The sequence below is a fragment of the Spodoptera frugiperda genome, chromosome 7 (genome assembly GCF_023101765.2).
Source record: "Spodoptera frugiperda isolate SF20-4 chromosome 7, AGI-APGP_CSIRO_Sfru_2.0, whole genome shotgun sequence".
Classification (NCBI taxonomy): domain Eukaryota; kingdom Metazoa; phylum Arthropoda; class Insecta; order Lepidoptera; family Noctuidae; genus Spodoptera; species Spodoptera frugiperda.
The window spans coordinates 98,202-116,494 of record NC_064218.1 but is presented as its reverse complement, the minus strand read 5'-3'; the positions used below and the strand labels follow the sequence as shown (position 1 = coordinate 116,494).

General features: G+C 39.4%; 5 protein-coding genes across 6 annotated transcripts; 2 read left to right on the top strand and 3 right to left on the bottom strand.

The window, feature by feature from the left end:
* Window positions 1-96: 96 nt before the first annotated feature.
* LOC118265913 (cysteine and histidine-rich protein 1 homolog) lies at window positions 97-7,435 on the bottom strand. 2 transcript variants are annotated; one of them, XM_050694750.1, is made up of 7 exons: window positions 7,011-7,435; window positions 5,515-5,753; window positions 4,095-4,280; window positions 3,569-3,780; window positions 2,303-2,463; window positions 2,012-2,214; window positions 97-1,595 (listed from the first exon to the last, which is right to left on the bottom strand). In XM_050694750.1, the coding sequence occupies exons 1-7, from the start codon at window positions 7,209-7,211 to the stop codon at window positions 1,568-1,570; spliced, it is 1,230 nt and encodes a 409-aa protein (XP_050550707.1). In that variant the 5' UTR covers window positions 7,212-7,435; the 3' UTR covers window positions 97-1,567. The 2 variants fall into 2 exon arrangements, with proteins under 2 accessions (XP_050550707.1, XP_035435089.1); XM_035579196.2 differs by lacking the exon at window positions 4,095-4,280 and having other exon boundaries at window positions 7,011-7,419.
* A 1,777-nt stretch (window positions 7,436-9,212) lies between these two features.
* On the bottom strand, window positions 9,213-10,412 carry LOC118265914 (SAP30-binding protein). Its single transcript, XM_035579197.2, has one exon. The coding sequence runs from the start codon at window positions 10,255-10,257 to the stop codon at window positions 9,397-9,399; it is 861 nt and encodes a 286-aa protein (XP_035435090.1). The 5' UTR covers window positions 10,258-10,412; the 3' UTR covers window positions 9,213-9,396.
* A 1,108-nt stretch (window positions 10,413-11,520) lies between these two features.
* Window positions 11,521-15,156, top strand: LOC118265818 (trafficking protein particle complex subunit 11). The gene has a single exon (XM_035579035.2). It carries the CDS (start codon window positions 11,730-11,732, stop codon window positions 15,039-15,041), a length of 3,312 nt encoding a protein of 1,103 aa, XP_035434928.2. The 5' UTR covers window positions 11,521-11,729; the 3' UTR covers window positions 15,042-15,156.
* A 274-nt stretch (window positions 15,157-15,430) lies between these two features.
* Window positions 15,431-16,278, bottom strand: LOC118265820 (proteasome subunit beta type-1). Its single transcript, XM_035579036.2, has one exon. The coding sequence runs from the start codon at window positions 16,154-16,156 to the stop codon at window positions 15,458-15,460; it is 699 nt and encodes a 232-aa protein (XP_035434929.2). The 5' UTR covers window positions 16,157-16,278; the 3' UTR covers window positions 15,431-15,457.
* Window positions 16,279-16,997: 719 nt separating this feature from the next.
* LOC126910853 (dolichyl-diphosphooligosaccharide--protein glycosyltransferase subunit DAD1) lies at window positions 16,998-17,716 on the top strand. The gene is made up of 2 exons (XM_050694751.1): window positions 16,998-17,307; window positions 17,437-17,716. Exons 1-2 carry the CDS (start codon window positions 17,100-17,102, stop codon window positions 17,565-17,567), a joined length of 339 nt encoding a protein of 112 aa, XP_050550708.1. The 5' UTR covers window positions 16,998-17,099; the 3' UTR covers window positions 17,568-17,716.
* The last annotated feature ends 577 nt before the right edge of the window (window positions 17,717-18,293 follow it).

Sequence of the window (18,293 nt, the reverse complement as noted above, 5' to 3'; positions counted from 1 at the left end):
GCACAGCACAGCTTCACCTTAGCTTAACCTGCTTACTCGAAGTAAAGGTTCGTGATAACACTCTAATATAGGCATGTATTGAAAGAAAACAAAACATTCAATAACTTAGCACTTTTATCGAAACCCAGAAATATTACTAATTGTAAATTAAACAATATTGCTATGCATTATAAAGTCAAGTACAGTAAAACGGGGTGAATACAATTCAGAGGGTGAATAGAATGTCGGAACATGTTCCCAACTGTCTACCAGTCGTCAACTCGTCAACTCGTCAGTATGTATTCACCCCGATATACCGTTACCACTGTAACCTGGCCCCAAATGACACACGCACAAATATTCTTCTTACAATCATATGCCCATAACTAAAACTTAGACACTCAAGATACACCAAATTTGTACAAAATCGAACGTATAAAATATTCCAATATTCATAGCCGTCGTCAGTACCAAACACATACATTGATTATATTAAATGCAGTCACTCTCGACATTTCACTCGGCCGACTCAGTCAATGAGTCTGGTTTCAGATTAGCGTATTGTTCTGCGCGAATAAGGTCGCTTCAGCATACGCGTTTACACGCGCTACCGTACACAGAGAATCCTTTCTCAGCGCGCTACACATTACGCGCTTCTCAAAAGTCGGACTCGCGCTATGTTCGCCCGAACCAGACGTGGGGTCGTTGTCGTGTTGCGGCCCGCGGAACAAAAAGGGCGCCACGTGAAACGAACTTATACGAGCGTATAAAACGCTAGTCTGAAACCGCTATAAAGCAGCAAATAACATCCCGGCATTCCCGGCGAAGTACTTCAAGAACAGAACCTCTAGTGTTCTACAGATAATAATCTATTTGCTCAGTACTTACAATCTAAGCAGTCAACAAATGAATCCCAAACAATATCAATTTGTACTCAATTATAATCTCAAACAGCGGCCTTCCGAATTTATTCATAACTATCATTTAGAACAAAATAATATCATGCAATAATGTAAATCTGTATGTTGGAAAATCAGTATCGAAGTAAATGTGTATAAATACTAAATACTATAAATGTTTTAGCGGATCGTTCGTAATGCTGCACTATCTGGGGAAATTCAATAAATAATACGTTTATACACCTAGGTACATTACAGTAAGTTTAGTCCCCGCCACGATTCATATACAGATCTTTCGTGGTAGGCAGGCAAGTTCGCGTATTGTGAATTTTATTATCATTTTACGGTTATTGCAATAATTTAGTTTTAATCGTTCTCCTCGGAGATAATATGTTAACGCAAGAATAAGAAAAGTAAGTTACGTTGAAAATTATAGTACATAAATAGTCACCACCACGCAAAATTTGCCAATGGAATGGTTATGGCGGTATTAAAGAACTTCAATTATTATTTTATATTTTGTGGTTTCAAACTGGTCTATATGCGCGTATCGGGTGTGTGGGTGTGTGTGAATGTGTTGTAGGTATGTATGTGTGGAGTTAGGCATTATTGCATTGTTCTTTGGTAAACGCAGTGTGGTGTGATTGTAAAGCGATACAGCTCGGACAGTCGCCACTCGCACCGGGAGATCACTTCGTCGACAGGAACATCATCAGTCTGAAACAAACGTCAGCCGGTCAGCAGTCACTACACCAGGCCGCGACCTCGTTACATACACATTACATTATTGTGTACCTATAAAGTAAAACAGGAGTTCGCAACCTTTTCTTGTTGAAGGACCATTTATAACATTTTTGTTAGCCCTGGGACCACTATTACTATTACTTTTTCATGTGGATGTCCTACATATGATTCAGTCATGAGGTTCGCTCTCATTACAATAGTGACTTTGTGACTTTTTGATTCATTATTTAATTGAAATCAGTTAATTTTATTTGAGCTTTAACCGCAGCGTTTTTATTATATATTGTGCTGCATATCTTTGTTTGTTGTTTCGCGGAACATATTTGCATTCTGCGGCCCACTGGTGGTCCACGGGCAGCGGTCGGGAATGAGTGATATGGATTGCGTACCGGAAGTGGATGGCCTTGTTGGAGAGCAGGCGGTTGGTGTCGTCGCGGTCGGCCAGCGGCAGCGGCGCGGGCGCGGCGTCGGGCGCGTCCTCGTGGAAGCAGTGCGCGCGCACGGCCGCGCCCAGCCGCGCCTCGCCCCACGGCCCGCGCAGCACCACCCACTGCACGCCCAGCCCCACCGGGGCCTTGCTCTTCAGGATCAGCTGCACGGGAGGCATAGTACGTTAAATGCGGCCATCGGTCCGCATGGCATTGAGAGACGGCGAGCGATAATAGACCGAACCGCGGTACCTGGTAGGTGATCTCCCGCTGCGAGCTCTGCGTGGGGTCCCGCTGGTTCTTGTTGACGAAAGCTTTCACCACCCACTGGTGGCCGAAGGCGGAGAAGCGCGACGTCTCATAGTACAGCTTGTGCATGAACTCCTCCGTACGGTACGGCTTCAACTGCAGGTCTGCGACATGGTGACAAGTATTTTTAATATGTCTAATTCAAAGTCAAAGTCAAAGTCAAAATTATTTATTTCAATTAGACCAGGAAGGCACTTTTGAACGTCAAAGCAAATATAATAATATTAATAACGTCAGTCTGTCGGTCAGTCCTCTAGTGAAGCTATTTGCTCGTTCCAAAGTGTAGATTCCTATGGAGAAGAACGAGCAAGAAACTCCATAGAAACTCCATAGGTTACTCTATTCCAATCAGATTCACAATACAATTCATGGTTACATTGTTTCGATTGCTTCAACTATGTGAGAACAATGTAAAACTAATATTTAGTCAAAGTGATAGAAAAAGAAAATAACCCTGAGGACAACAATCTTAATGCAGTCTGGAGCTGACCAGTCCCAGTTGACAGCGCCCGTTCACGAACATGACACGTACACCAGCACCGCCCAACTCAACCATGTTGCAGGGAATTGAGCGATCCAATGCCCGTGCCACCGCCAATGAGACCTTTGAGTGAGCATGACAACTCCAAGCTGACACAAGTGCATTCTACTAGTCTAATACAGTTTTAGCTAATTACAGGGCTCTCACATTTACAATGATTGTATCTAATTTAACATAATTATAAAGTTTCTAATGCTAATACTAGAGAGAGGTAGTAGGTAGGTAGAATCCCGGACGGAACCCTGAGCGGGTCTTCTGTTCCTGTTTGGAGAATCCTCAAGAAAAAGGTGAGGAGCCCGAGAGGTTCTCGGTTTGACTTGTATGCATGTACAACCCAACGTCTGGCTCCTACCCAACCTCTGGGGAGCCAAACACTTCCGGCAGGAGGTTGTAATCCGGGATCGTGCGTGGCCCATGAAACTACGGGTCCTCAGTGTGAGCGCCAAATCTGTGGCTGTGGCTGGCCCGGGCGCGTTAGGTCAGTTCGTGGTCCCCTGAGCGAGCTCATGGTGGACTGAAACCCACCCAGGGCGGGAAAAGTCGTCGCATAATATCATGTTGTACTTAAATATTCAGTTTAACCAATAAGCGTTCGATACATGGAAATAATAAATAGTGTGTTACTACAAGCTCTAATTATAGCTGATGCTGTGAGTACAACAACTTACCGTTGAAGGCAATTTTCTCGTAGGAGAGCAGATCGAGCACCTGATTGTAGACTGCATTAGCCTCATTGACGACGCGGTCCCGTTCAGCCAGCGTGGCTACTACGTCGGCAGCCGACTTGCCGGGGTGTGCGCAGGCCGCCTCGTGCGCGCCGCCCTCGTGCGCCGGGCCCAGCCACGGGCACCCGATGCACGCGTAGCGGCACCCCGTCAGTCTGCGCACCACACCTTTACTTAGGTTACATCTCACTTGTGCGTCGTTGCCCGCGCCTCGGTACTCTCTTACTACATGGGTAGTTAATAATACATTCTGGTCGAGATCGACCAGATCACACACAAATCTGAAATACCCTTACAAATAGATTCCGAATAAAGTTAATTCTGTTCATTACTGTAGACGTGCACTTACTTCCATAGTGCTAAGCAAGACTGCAGCAGGTCAAGCTACACGCAGGCGATGGGTTCAGTTCGCATTACACCAGGTGTTAGCAAGTGTGACGACGAGCTACATTACGGTGAAGCAGCGCACCTGCCATACCTACGGCGCTTGAGCGGCGGCCGCGCGGCGCACGTGTCGCCCGCGCCCGCCGCCGCTATACTGCGCCCCAGTGCCGCGGCCAGGGGCACGTATATGCTGGACACAATGCGAACCAAACTATCCAAGTAGCGCCTGTTTGTTGACGAATCGACTACGATTTGCGAGAACTTGAACTTCCTGGGGGAACAAATATGTAGCCTTGTAGGTATAATAGGCGTTACTCCTAACCATCTACCTACTGCTTTGTACTCAACTGTACCTACTAATATACACGGTATTTGGTGCATGGGCCGACACAATTTTGGCAGGGATTTGGGAGGGCCCCAAATAAATTTTGTTATAGTCTCCAAAGTCAGTTTGACTTTAACTAAAGAACTTTTTAAAATAAAGCTAAATCCAAAATGGGTTTTTGAGATTTTTTATAACTAACATTTTGGAAGCTTGTAAGGAATTTCTATAAAACTATTATGAAACAAAGATTACATCCAAAGATGTTATTATGAGCAAACAGAAATTGTGCGAGCCTCTAGTAGCCCACACAAGAACAATGTTAAAGGAATGTGACGGGAAGATTAATTGAAGTAAATTATCAAATTCAAGTGTCCTGTTCGTAGTAGGGGACGTAACCCTATCCACACCAAGTCTTCAAAACTGCCGCACTATTTGTAATGCACAAATTATAATGTCATTAGGTAACTTTATATTCTTTATAATAAGAAATTATGATTGCACATAGGCGTAGCCAGGTTTTAGTTTCGGGAGGGGTTCAAGAAAGTCGACCCATGAAATGTGGGACCAAAAAAAAAGAAAAACAAAAAAAAAACACTTTACATGTAATAAGTAATAAACAGATTCATAGGTAGTGTCATATATAGAGACCTTTGCCAAACTTGATGTACTATGCTAACTAGAAAAATAACGCTCTGTAATGTCTAGGTACGCATTTTTACGGGGGGTTTGAACCCCCAAAACCCCCCTGGCTACGCCTATGTGATTGCAGCTGTTCAGTTGTCAACAGTCTAACTAAAAATAATGAAAATAGCTCGTACAGATTTTCATTTCAATAAATAATCATATGTGCGTGACATTTAGGATGAAGGGTTTATGGGTAGAACCTAAGTAAGAGACCTCACCTCCCAAATCCCTGAAGAAATTGAGTCGATCTATGCGTCAACCACCTGTATAAAGCCGAAGTATTCGTGTGTGAAATTACTAGTTCGAATTGAATATTATTGTTTTTGTGTATAGGCCATTTATCGAGGAAGACTAAAGCTATAGCTACAGTCAATAGGAGCCTAAACCGCGTGCAACCGTAACCGCATTATTATCATAAACGCATCGTGACGGACGCTGACCCTGGCTGGCGCTACAGAGATGGTGGTAAAAAAACTGGTTAACAAGAATGCGTCACCTCTCCTCGCACGTGTTCTCCTCGTGGTGCTGCAACGAGTGGCGCGGGAACACACGCGTACAGAACTTGCACTCGGAAGGGAGCTCCGAGACAGTCTTCTCGACGGCTAGGTTTCTGGAGGCGGTTGTCTTAGAGATTTCCACACGACAGTTGGGGCACGTAGCCGCCTCGTCCCGCAGTCGCGCATCCGCGAGTAAGTGCGTGAAGCATGGAGCACACATGAGGTGACCATTGCTACACTGCAACATAACAACCATGTCAGTGCGGGGCCGAGGTGTGTGGTGCTTAGTGTCATGATATAATGTGTTGTTTATTATGTTGACTGCAAATATTTCAAATTATAGTTGGGTGTTTGTTTATGATGAGAGCATGAGAGACAAAATGAAAGGTATGATGTGGTCATGTCTGGCTGTGATTGATAGTGATACCTGTAATCAAACTGTACATTGTAACAACTGCCATAACTGAAAAGGTTTACTCAATATGTTTCACGACTTATATTGCTATTTTATTAGGTATTCTGTTCTGCCTGTTCAGAAATAAACAATTAAAACAAGAGTAGCTCTCTGTGTATATGTAAGCCGGAAAAATAATAAGTCACATACATTACATTCTGTAGTCTGCAATAATATTAAATTTGAAAAATTGGAATATTTTTATTGTATATTAGGTACTTAGTGTTTTATTTATACCTACTTCTTTATTTTTATTAATTAATTAATTAATACTATAATAAAAGTCAAAGTCAAACCATTTAATTCATTATTAGTCCATAATTAGGCAATTTTGAAACATCCAATTGAATTGTCCGTCAGTCTGTCTGTCAGTGAAACCAGGTGCTCATTATATAATCACATGATAAAATAATTTGTAAATATTGAATACTTAATAAACTTTAGTAAAATATCATTGTCTATACTGCATCTATACATTAAGGATTGTTATTAGGGATTGGGAGAGTTGAGGGATTTCTAAATAAAGAAAGAAGAAAATCTCTTAAACATTTCTTTATTGAAAATGAAATGTTACAAGAGTATGTACAGACTAAGTTTACTTGCTATGTTATTGGTCATAACCTAATATTAGTCTATACAATATCACAGATAAGTACTTAATTCCTAATACCTATTGTACTCATACAAACAACACAATTTGTTCAGATTATGTACACAATTCATACAGATAGGTCATGGGCCACATAGACATTGTCTAATTTAATGAACATAATCCACATTATTACAAATAACAAATAACCCAAATCAAGGGCTATCACAGATACTCAGCTGTGGTATCTTTACAATGATAACCAAGTAATATAAACTATACATTACACGCCATAACATACAGGTACTGAACAAACAGACATCGCGGAGGTCACCACGGCACGATTGCCACCTACATAATATTGTGAGCTGAAGGCTCAGCTTACGTAACAAAGGAAAATATGTGTAAAACAGCTGATGCGGGCTTCAACACGATCAGCTGTTTTAGAATACCTGATACACGGCCGCCTGAGGCAGGTCCAAGCAAACTGCGCAGCAGAGGATTCCCCCTAGCCTATGCTCGAGCTTGTCGCTCCCCTCTTTGTCGGTCAGTTTACGTTTTTTAGTCAATGGCTCATCGGAATCTTTCACGTCAGTCTCGACCTCACCCTCACTAGACGATGGCATAGGCTCACTTTCGGCCGCCTCAGCCATTATACAATGTAAATAACAACAATATTACGAAACAAACCGTGCTACTGCGTCGGATAGACGCTAAAAGCTATGACGCGAAACAAGTACCTATCAACGAACTTCGTAACAAACAAAGGTAAAGGTTTGTTGTGTTTATATAGATTAGATGATCCTGTAGTAAAATACATTAGCGTGACGCAGCGTGTCGTAGTACAATGACCAAAGAGAAAAAAACTTCTACCACCAATCGGCTGCAAGTATTTGACGAACGAATTATACAGAGAACGTAGACAGCGACTGTCTATAGACACCGGCAAACTGTAAGCACCATAGTAAATGACGTATGAAACCACGAAATACAGAAAGTAGAAAGTAAACTAATTTTACTCTATAGTAATGAAACTAATTTAGACTCTGGCGCCATAATATAGTATTTCCGGATACATATTAGTATGTATAAGATATTATCCATTTCATATGTAATTATCTTTCTCAATGAGTAGATTATGCCAATCCGCATTAGGCATGGAGTTGAATATGGACCTTCACGTAACAGATGCGCATTGTACGATTGTACCATACAAAACTTTGAGCCCTATCCTATCCTACCCATATATTAAAGTTAATGGTTGACAGTGTAGACTTTCTCTGTGTAGTCTGTGTACGGTAAACAGAGATAGGATTTTCTGTCTATGGACTTATAGAACTCAAAGTTTAAGGCAGAAATACATTGGCGTGGCTCAGCGTGTCGTGATGCGTCTGAAGCATATTGGTTTCATACCGAAGACAGAGAATCCTATTTTCAGGATTCTCAGTTTACGTCAGAGTCAGATTACATTTGCATGATATAGAAATACGTTTCATACATTCGTACACACCACCTGTGGTTTAAGATGGGCGATAGCTATGATGTTTCTCAATCATCATACTATTGATTCACACCACAAGTGGAAAGTTCTCATCAATACCTACAAATAATTCAAGCAATAACCCTGTGAATGGACACAGGGTTATTGCTGTAAATTCTTGAGATCTTCCCTCGATCGTCTTAACACCAAACCTTCAAACCAACCAAGATTTCAAATAGTAGGTACTTATTGCGTTAAATAACTCAAAGTTAATATTACCTATTTATTTCAAATAGGCCGGGAAGGCACTTTTGAACGTCAAAGCAAAATAATATTATAATATAAAGAAAACACCTATAATTACTCCTATAATTTTCTAAAGTTCCCTTAGGGCTCCATCATCAGTCCCGGACCGGAACCAAACAACTCGGGAGTGTATTCTTTGAACTAAAAAATAAAAACAAACACACGAACATAAAACCTCCTTCTTTTATGAAGTCGGTAAAAATTATCCCATTAACTTGCTTGGGTATTATTTTTTGTTTATTGCTAACTAGCTACTATATACAGCCTGGCTCGAAAAATGGACTATCCAACACAAAAAAAAAATTCTTTGGACCAGAGTTCCAGCAATTATTATTATATTTTACGCATTTAAACAAAAACAAATGAGTGTTTTTTTCTGGTGGAGAGTGATAATGATAAAGCAATGCCCTAATTATTCAAGACTTGAAGACATCCAGATTGTTCCTACCCTCCATGAAACACTCTTGTGAAGAGTTCCACTTTGTGGGTTGCCACTTTCCACTTAGCAGGTAGCACAAGGAAACCTAAGCTAATAATATGTAATAATCATGAAACTTGCTGGAAACAAGCAACCAGTGCCAGTGACCATCAGCCCGAATGTTAACACACCTATTTCTCCAGCAAGATAAGATGTAGATACAAAACTAGCCAGTGTCACATGATTTTAGGAAGATAATTGTAGGTACCTGAATCAAAAAATGAAGGTATGGTACTGGGCACCAGTCAGTGGCATTAGAACATGATTAGCTACAAGATTCAAACAGTTATATTGGCAGTCAATGTTGACATTATAATAATTTTTGATAGCAATTTATTGTATTTGAAATTACATTTCTAAGGAAATAAAGCTAGAAAGAAAAAAATGAGATAAAATATTGAATTTGTATTTATGTACTAATGTCTCTTACAGTTAAAATAATTGTCCCATTACTACTTTCCACTGGATAACACATTCACTTTGACGTGCCTAATGCTATACATTATTTTGTATTTGCAAATGGTAAGGCATATTATTATAGTCATATAATTCATTTATGAGTAATTGTCTCCAGTCAAATTTTAGGTTTTTTGGGTAAAGATCCAAATGCTGAGATTATAGTCCCTTTAGTTCCGGTAACATTGCTTGTCAGTGGTTGTTGTACCAAACCAGGTTGCTTGATAGTTGGCTTGTTGGACACGTTGGGAGCGGCCTGATCCCACTTGGATTTCCTTTTCTTTTCATCATCACTTTCAGATTTCTTGGCTACACCAGATATAAAATCAATTTTAGCCAATTTCTCCTTTTTCTCCTTCTCCCTTCTGTCCATCTCTAGTTTTTGTACTCGAGATAATTCATCATAATATGATTCTTTGCCCCACTTGAGAGGATCATAGATTTCAGGAGGATAGTTTGTATCCAGTTCATTAATGTCACAAAACTGTATTAATTTTTCATAAATACTTGGGTTCCTAAAGTTCTTCTTATCCTGTATGATTTTATTCATATCATATCCTTCACTTAACATTCGACTGTAATACTTCGCTATCGTGTCTTGGAGCTCTTTGGGACATTTCCCGGGCGGTTCTGGTGGAATGGTCACACCGTCTTCACATTCATCAGGCTCGGAGCGTGGCACCGCCTCGTCTGTATCCGTTTCCATTGACAGACGCCGCATATCATCTTGGTTCTCCGGGCCAGGTGATATTGGTTCTTCGTCAGATACAACAGTGTCATCAACGTAAGAAACTAACCTTCTCTTAGGAGTTACCGGGGCAGAGGCTGGCTTATTGATTTCTTCCATTTTTTTCGGACTTGCGGGTTCTGAATGAGTTTCTTTCAGTTCTTCTTTTTCCGGGGTTTGATCTTCCATATCTTCTTCTCCCTCAGAATCGGTATACGTAGCCGTTAAAGAGGCTAAAGCTTGAGACGCCATAGCTTACTTTTTAGTCTAAGATATAAAAGTAATAACTTAAATTCTTTAATCCTCGTATTAAGTTCAGTTCGACAAAGTTTTACAAAACATATCGTATCACATACTAAATGACTCAATTTCGGCAGTCACTGTCAATGTCAGTTTATCAAATTGTTAAAAATATATTACCACAGAGTACAGACTTCTCTTATAAAATGTCAAACTGTCAATGGCGTTGGCATTGGCCCATGGGTTAGCCAGTGAAAGCTAGGATGGCGCCAGCATAGATGGAGTGGTGATGGAGTGCTAATGACGTTTCACAAAGGCGGACGTCGTCTCTTGAAACAAAGACGGTAGCACCTGGCATCCTCTCACGAACATGCAGAACCCAACATTGATACGCATGACCTGTCATTACACTTCAAATGTCGTTGTTGTTTTTGTGATTTCTAAGAGACCCCGCAGATTTACAATTTCAAGTTGGCTGACTAAATCGCAGAGTTTACGAATAGGTAACATACAAACATATGCTAGCCCGCACATCTTGTCCAACTAAATCGTCCAACTAATTAATTGGACACCGATCGTAATAATATACTTAATAAAGGATGCACCCAAAATGTTCTTTTTTGTTTTCGTCTTTTTTTATTAATAAAGCGATTAAAGCGTTTTTTCCGCATTTTAACGCACACGCACCACGCTAGCAATACTGTCACTGACTAAATTGAATAAGTCAGCGGCTGGTAACCAATTAAATAAAGTCGGTTGATTTAATCGTAAAAGTACTCAATTTAGTCATTCGATAGTTTAACTTTTTTTGTAACTTACATTTTAAATTAACTTGAAATTTGAATTATCCTCGAAATGCAATGGGTATGCATTTCGAGGATAATTATTCATAAAGGTTGCAAGTTTACTTTTCAATGACGCGGCTTGGCTTTTTTTTTGCTCTGGAGTGTATATTATTTAAAAATATGTACTTAATGATGATGAGTAGCCTAGCTAGCTAGTTTTAACTAACTACCTGTATTTTCATAGTCATATTCCAAGAAATTACTCTGACATAATCTCTATTTGTAGATTAAACTTTAGCGACATCTCTGGTTACTTCAACCAAAGTTGGTGAATCTTCTTTCTTTAGGGGATACGATTTACTCAGCGCGTCATTTTATTTGTTATAAACTAAATATGTTGAATTGTTGACGAATACAAAATATACAATGTTACGTTACCATCGCTGCTAGCGCCACTTTGACAGTTGCCAACTCCAATTTTACTATTTGCATTCCGTCAATTTATTGACTTTGACGTTTCAAGTTCACTAATAATAGTGAAATAGAGTGGAGTGGCAATTTGGCAAAAATTATGGGGGAGTTGCATTGAAGATTGTGAATATAAATTAGATACGTACGCAGTATTACTGTGACATAGAATGATTCATTGACCTACAATATTAGTACTGTGTCGAAAGTATCGTCATTAAACTGACAATAATGGCGACGCAGCCAAGTGACTACACAGAGTTCCCACCCGAGATAATATTGAAACCGCTCGCTCTAATCGGATTGTCTGGACTCGACGCTGTGAACAATGCCATCCATAAAGAAATCTGGGATGCATTTTCCAACAACCGTCGTGCAGACCGTACGCCTGTGCGTTTCAAGTTACTTAACAATACCTTCGAATTTCCTGTAGTTAAGCCGAAGCGAAATTCTTACGAGTGGTATATTCCCAAGGGTGTTCTAAAGAAGAACTGGATCCATAAACGTGTATCTCTAATTCCTGCAGTAGTAGTAATTTTTTATGATATGGATTGGAATGATCCTCAGTGGAACGAAAAGATCATTGAATGTGCGTCCAAAGTGCAGTCAATCCGCGCTGCAGTGGAAGGTCACGCTACACGCGTAGCCGTCGTCGTTATTCAGAGCAGACTCTCGCCACCCCCCTCTGAGTACATGCTGGGTGCCGAGAGAGCTCAAGCTTTGTGTGCCGCCTGTGAGATCCAGTCCAAGTCACTATTTGTACTTCCGCACAGCGATCACCTAATGGGTTACATTGTGCGCCTCGAGAATGCGTTTTATGACATTGCTCAGAACTACTACCATCATGAAAGTAAAAACATTAAACAGCACAGGGATCATCTTAACAAAACTACTCATCAGTATTTGTTTGTGCGACACCAGTTTAAGCTGGGCTATCTTAATGAACTGAAACAAGATTTGAGTACAGCCCACAAGCACTACATGCATGCCTATAACAACCTACTCGAGACCAGGATTGTGGACACCAACACCCATGAAGTTAGAACTGTAGCAGGTTATATAAATTACAAACTCTGCAAACTATTATTTGCTCTGAATTTGCCCAGAGATGCAATTGCTCAACTAAAGTCACACATTGAGAGGTATAAAAACCGAATTGGATCTACAGAATTATTGTTTGAACACTATGCTTGGATTGCTAGACAATATAGTGCTTTTGGAGAATTGTTTGATGAAGCAATCCGTGCAGGCCTTCCAGCTATACAATCTCAGCATCCTGGCTTTTATTACCAACATGCTGCTCAGTTTACTGTGAAGAGAAGGCAAGCAATGAGGTCTGTCTGCGCAGAGGCCATGGCTTACCCCCCACCACCTGACCCACTGGAAGGCATTGTGGAATTCTATGGCCAAAGACCGTGGAGACCAGGCCGCCTTAGTGCTGATCCTCATGACCCTCAAAAGGAACAAGCAGCAGTTCTAGCATTACAGTATAATGAACGAATCTTTAACCACTCAGCTATGATCATCAGCTTCTTGGGTAGTGCCATATCACAGTTCAAGACATTTCACTCCCCTAGGATGAGAAAACAGTTGGTAGTTGAAATGGCTAATGAATACTTTTATTCAGCTGATTATGGCAAAGCTCTCACTCTCTTGACTCATATGCTGTGGGATTATCGCAGAGAAAAGTGGTGGTTTCTAGCTTCACATGTTCTAAACCGAGCATTACAGTGTGCCTATTTGTCAGGCAAAATACAAGACTATCTACAACTGTCAGTAGAGGCATTATCTAAGCATATGCAAGTACCAAACAATGATAAGGATAGGATTTATAGAAATATTATGTCTGTTCTCAATTTGAATATACCAGCTGCTGAACCAGATCTCCCAGCTGCCTCCCAGCATAAAGCACTAGAACTCTGGCAATCAGCTATTGAGAAAGAACCTCTCATCATTCCTGTTGATATGGCCAACATATCTAGCTTTTTAGAAGTAAAGCCTAAATTTAAGCAACCAAGATACAGAATGGATGAGATAATTGAATTAGAACTATATGTCAGGCTGTTGTATGCAACAGTTCTTGAAGTACGAAATGCTTTTATAGCCATATCTAGTCAAACTGAAACAATTGAAATTCCAGTCATTGATGAAGGTAACTCAATAATTTTATTACAAGGTGAAAAAGTTAAAAAATTTGTTTGCCAATTCAAGCCAAATCCTCACGACAGTGGATCAGACCTTCGCATCAAAAGTGTATCTTTCGTGCTTGACAATGACAGAAAACGTAAAATAGTTTTAAATTTCAAGATAGAAGGCAGCAAAGTAACAGATTCAACTATCCATCCAGAACTATTACACTTCATCAGGAGCCCCAAAGCAGATTATGAATTTGATTCCATTGTACCTTTAACAGTAGCTTCTATTACATCTCGAGATAGCAAGTTGTCATTACTGGTCACCAACTCGAGTCCAGCGCTGCAAGGCGAATGGTTCCCTTCTATATTTACTATAACAAACAATGAAGACAGCCAAGTGTATGATATTAAAATTACATTATCACTGTTGAGTTCCCCGGACAATCCTAACCCTGACTCGGTCACAGAATTGAGTATGAAGGAAGGAGAACCACAAACACAGCCTCTGTATTTACAAGTAAGTAGTCTGAGCAAGTCTAGCAGTCACGCCAATACATTCTTTTTGAAAACAAACAGAACAGCAACTGCTACTGTGCAAATAAAAGTATCATATTATATTGATCTCCCTGAGATTACAAAGTTGGAGTGCACTAAAGACTTCTGCACTAAAATCACAGTTATTAAACCATTTGAGGTGTCTACCAATTTCGTGGCTATGAACTTTAACCCTATTACCAAATGTTTTGTAGACGACCCATTCATAGTGATGCCACAGATAAAAATCTTAAGCCCCTGGGATTTGTTGATAGTAGACACAGAGTTGGAAGTAATTGAATGCTTTAAGACCAGTGACAGTATCAAGCCATTATCTTGTATTACTAACCTTGAGGTTGCTGAAAAGAATGTAGCCTCAGATGCTGTATGCATACAAGCCAAGTACAAACCTAAAGATAACCCAACTAGAGTTGGTCTATATAACATTACATGGCGTCGGAAGTCCAACACTAGCCATTGTGTGATGAGCAGCACAGCCTTGTCAGCACTACCCATAGATGATTGTCCCGTCGCCATTGAAGTGAAGTATCCTCAGGTAGTTGAACTATTGACTTCAGTTCCATTGAAATGCACTCTATTTGGCAAGTGCAGTACGCCCATCAGACTAACTCTAACTGTAGAAGGCACGGATGCTTACATGTTCTCAGGGTACAAAAAAATATCAGTGACCATACCACCAAAGGGCAAAGTAGAACTTTGCTACAATATCCATCCTTTAGTTGCGGGCAACACCACTCCTCCTAGGTTAAAAGCTAGCATTATTGGTGACACAGCAAGTCAAGAATTAGTGAGTGAAATGTTTGATAAAATCTTTCCACAGAATATATTTGTTATGCCTAAGTACAATAAATGAAAGTATCAAATGTTATCTTTATTTGAATGAGAATGTAAATAGTAATGAACAAAGTGTAAAAGTTGTATTGTAGTTACCCTGTAATTATCTAAATAATAAACTCAGTTACTTGTTACTGCTTATTTCACTGACAGTTTTGGCAACTTTTTAATTTACTGCCCTATGCCAGGAGCAATGTCAAGATATCATTACAATATAGTTTTAACTGCAGAATAATTTGAAAGGTTGGCAAATAATTCTATTTCTTTCACCTATTTAACTTTGATGACCATTACCAGAGAACAATTTAAAATTAACATTATGTTCATCATTGATAAGCAATGATGTTTTTCCGATTCATAATAAATAAATCAAGTACTACAAAATCAAAGGGTAGGCAGAAAACACAATTATGAGAAATTATCTTTATTTCCAAATTAATCTTTACGCAACTCAAACTTTTCTTCTTGGATGCCACTTGCAGTGATAATTAGAATGTAGATGCAGTCTCCAGTATAAATATCACGCTCAGCAGCACTAATAAAAACATCCTTCAACAAGGCCAAAGCCTTTTCTTTAGGTATGGGAGCTTCAGTTACATTCTGCATGTTCTTGAGACCTATTTGATTGTCCAGCAATGGCTGTAGCTGAGCACCTGCAGATCCACCAGCGCGGTAGTTGGAGCGCTCACAATGACCAATAGGATCGTAGCTGTAGACACACCCCTTGCCGTCCGCGTCCAAACCAGCCAGGACATTCGATACATAATATGGAAAGAAACGCTTGTAATACAGCATCGTGGAGAGCATTTGAGCGACGGCTGGTGTAGACATTGACTTGTTATGTTCGTGCTCGTACATTTGCATCCTTGCTGAAAGCAGCCGGGTCAGAGTGAGAGTGTCGCACCAGCAGCCTGTTGCACCCAAGACAGTTTTGTCGGAAAGCTTAAATAGTTTCTTCTGTTCCCTTGTATAGATGGAGAAACCCGTACTCAGACGTGTATCAGCACCAATAACAGCAAAGTCATCACCGGCGATGGCAACAATGCTGCCGCCATTATCAGCGTAGGGTTCAAAGCGAACTTGTTTAGCTCCAGGCACTGCATATTCGGGAAAGTTTTCATTAACACTCAACATCTTAATTTCTTGCAGTAATACTTCTAAAATATCCAACAATTTGTAACAACAGCGTACAAATGAATGACATGCATAAAATTGTGTGTCAAAGTGACATGACAATTTAATATAGTTTGTTAAAAGTAGTGAGGTGACTTATGAAAGGAAGGGGAGCAACCATAGATTATAAAGCTCAATGTACCTACCTACATATTCTAGCCGCAGAATTAAAGAATAAAGGCCATTGATGGCCTTGTAGATTATTTTAAAATATTAGACACTAATTTTTTATTTTCTTACCGAAACAAATTCACATAATATTATTCTATATTTTTAAATATTTTCATAATATTATTTATTGAAAAGTTGCTTGCTGTTTCAATATTAAATTAAAACTAAGAATATTATTTATTGTAACCTTCGTGAGACATACTAAATTAATTATTATGTTATCGCCTTACTCACGTAATGTTTTGACGAGGAACTCGACTAGTTTCAACATGCTAGAGGCTCATATTCATGAGCAGCATTCCACGACACACGACGCGGCGATTGTCGCGCTGCTACTCGAGCATGGCTTGAAACTAGTCGAGTTCCTCGTCAAAACATTACGTGAGTAAGCCGATAACATAATAATTAATATTATTTATTGTTATTGAATGCCTAGTAATACGTACAGACTGGTATACAAATATCAGAATGAAAAGATATAATTATGTCGGATCAACCGTTCTATATACGTTCCAATTTAGTTGTAGTCGGGCGGGCAAATCCAATCAAATCGGAACGTTTGAGTCTATAGATTCTATGTCGACGGTTCTCCAATACAGACCAATAGGATGAAATTGACGTGGTACTATTAGGTTTACGTTTACGTGACAAACAAATCTGTCACTGTCAGAGAAAAAAGAAGCGCTTGTGTTCTGTAATTTCCATTCTCCAAGTTTAATAATTACCCAACAAAATGACATCAGTTACATCTGTAATTCCTAAGTTGTATCAGGAATATACAACCAAGACGCCTAAAAAGTTGAAAATCATTGACGCTTACTTATTATACATTTTTCTAACCGCTGTGATTCAGTTCGTCTACTGCTGCCTTGTCGGCACTTTTCCATTCAATTCTTTCTTGAGCGGTTTTATTTCTACAGTCAGCTCTTTTGTCCTCGCAGGTAAATATTGTGTAATGGTATAAAAACAGTGTTTAATCTACCCATTACAAGCTACTTTACTATCCAAATACCGGAACTGAAATACCTGGTTATAATATATACCTACTCAATTATTTCTATCATTTTCAGTCTGTCTTCGTTTGCAAGTGAATCCAGAAAACAAGAATGAATTTCAAGGTTTGAGTGCAGAACGAGGATTTGCAGACTTCATATTTGCACACCTGGTGTTGCATATTGTTGTTATCAACTTTATAGGTTAACATGTTTGTATAAGTTTATAAGATAATCTGATAATGTTTTCAATATAAAATAAGATTATTCTAATTTTGTCACCGATTCTAATATTGGTTGATACTGATGTACTAAATACATATATAAAATAAATAAATAAATAATTTGTGATGGCAAATTTGTATATTGATTATTTTTTTGATGTGTTTTCACGATGCATATTGTTCCAGTAATTTTGGCATTATATTATGATCTACTTAGAGGTCATCAACAATAATATTCTAAGTATATATTTTTTATCCTGAAAATATCTATGAGGTGTGAGTAAATAATTGGAACAGGATAGTTAATTACTTTCACGACTAGTACTTTCGTCGACGTCAACGCGACACAGGGTTTGACATGGGTGACTGGAAATACACAAACCAAACAGCAAACTGTCTTTTTGTGTACCTACCTGAACTTTCTTGAGCCTTCCATGAGGAATTCATATGGTGTTAGTTCTCATTCTACATAATATACATGTATACATTAAATGTTGCCCTATAACTTACTACTGCTCTTCAAACACTTGCCAACAACTCTGGAAAACCTCAGGATTTACTGAAAAGGAAAGAAAGGGCTCCACTACATACCAATGTGGTCAGTGTTCATGTCAAATATAATGAAATATATAACCAGTTTCTGTAGTTCTTGCACTAATTTAAAATAATATCAAAAATAAATGTCAATGTTTTATCAGTTGTCCCCAAAAT

Coding starts and splice junctions, on each gene's coding strand:
- LOC126910853 (XM_050694751.1), top strand. CDS start 17,100: ATGACATCAGTTACATCTGTAATTCCTAAGTTGTATCAGGAATATACA. Junction 17,308..17,436: donor CAGCTCTTTTGTCCTCGCAG/GTAAATATTGTG, acceptor TATCATTTTCAG/TCTGTCTTCGTTTGCAAGTG.
- LOC118265820 (XM_035579036.2), bottom strand. CDS start 16,156: ATGTTGAGTGTTAATGAAAACTTTCCCGAATATGCAGTGCCTGGAGCT.
- LOC118265914 (XM_035579197.2), bottom strand. CDS start 10,257: ATGGCGTCTCAAGCTTTAGCCTCTTTAACGGCTACGTATACCGATTCT.
- LOC118265913 (XM_050694750.1), bottom strand. CDS start 7,211: ATGGCTGAGGCGGCCGAAAGTGAGCCTATGCCATCGTCTAGTGAGGGT. Junction 5,754..7,010: donor CTCAGGCGGCCGTGTATCAG/GTATTCTAAAAC, acceptor GTTATGTTGCAG/TGTAGCAATGGTCACCTCAT. Junction 2,215..2,302: donor AGCGGGAGATCACCTACCAG/GTACCGCGGTTC, acceptor CCTCCCGTGCAG/CTGATCCTGAAGAGCAAGGC.
- LOC118265818 (XM_035579035.2), top strand. CDS start 11,730: ATGGCGACGCAGCCAAGTGACTACACAGAGTTCCCACCCGAGATAATA.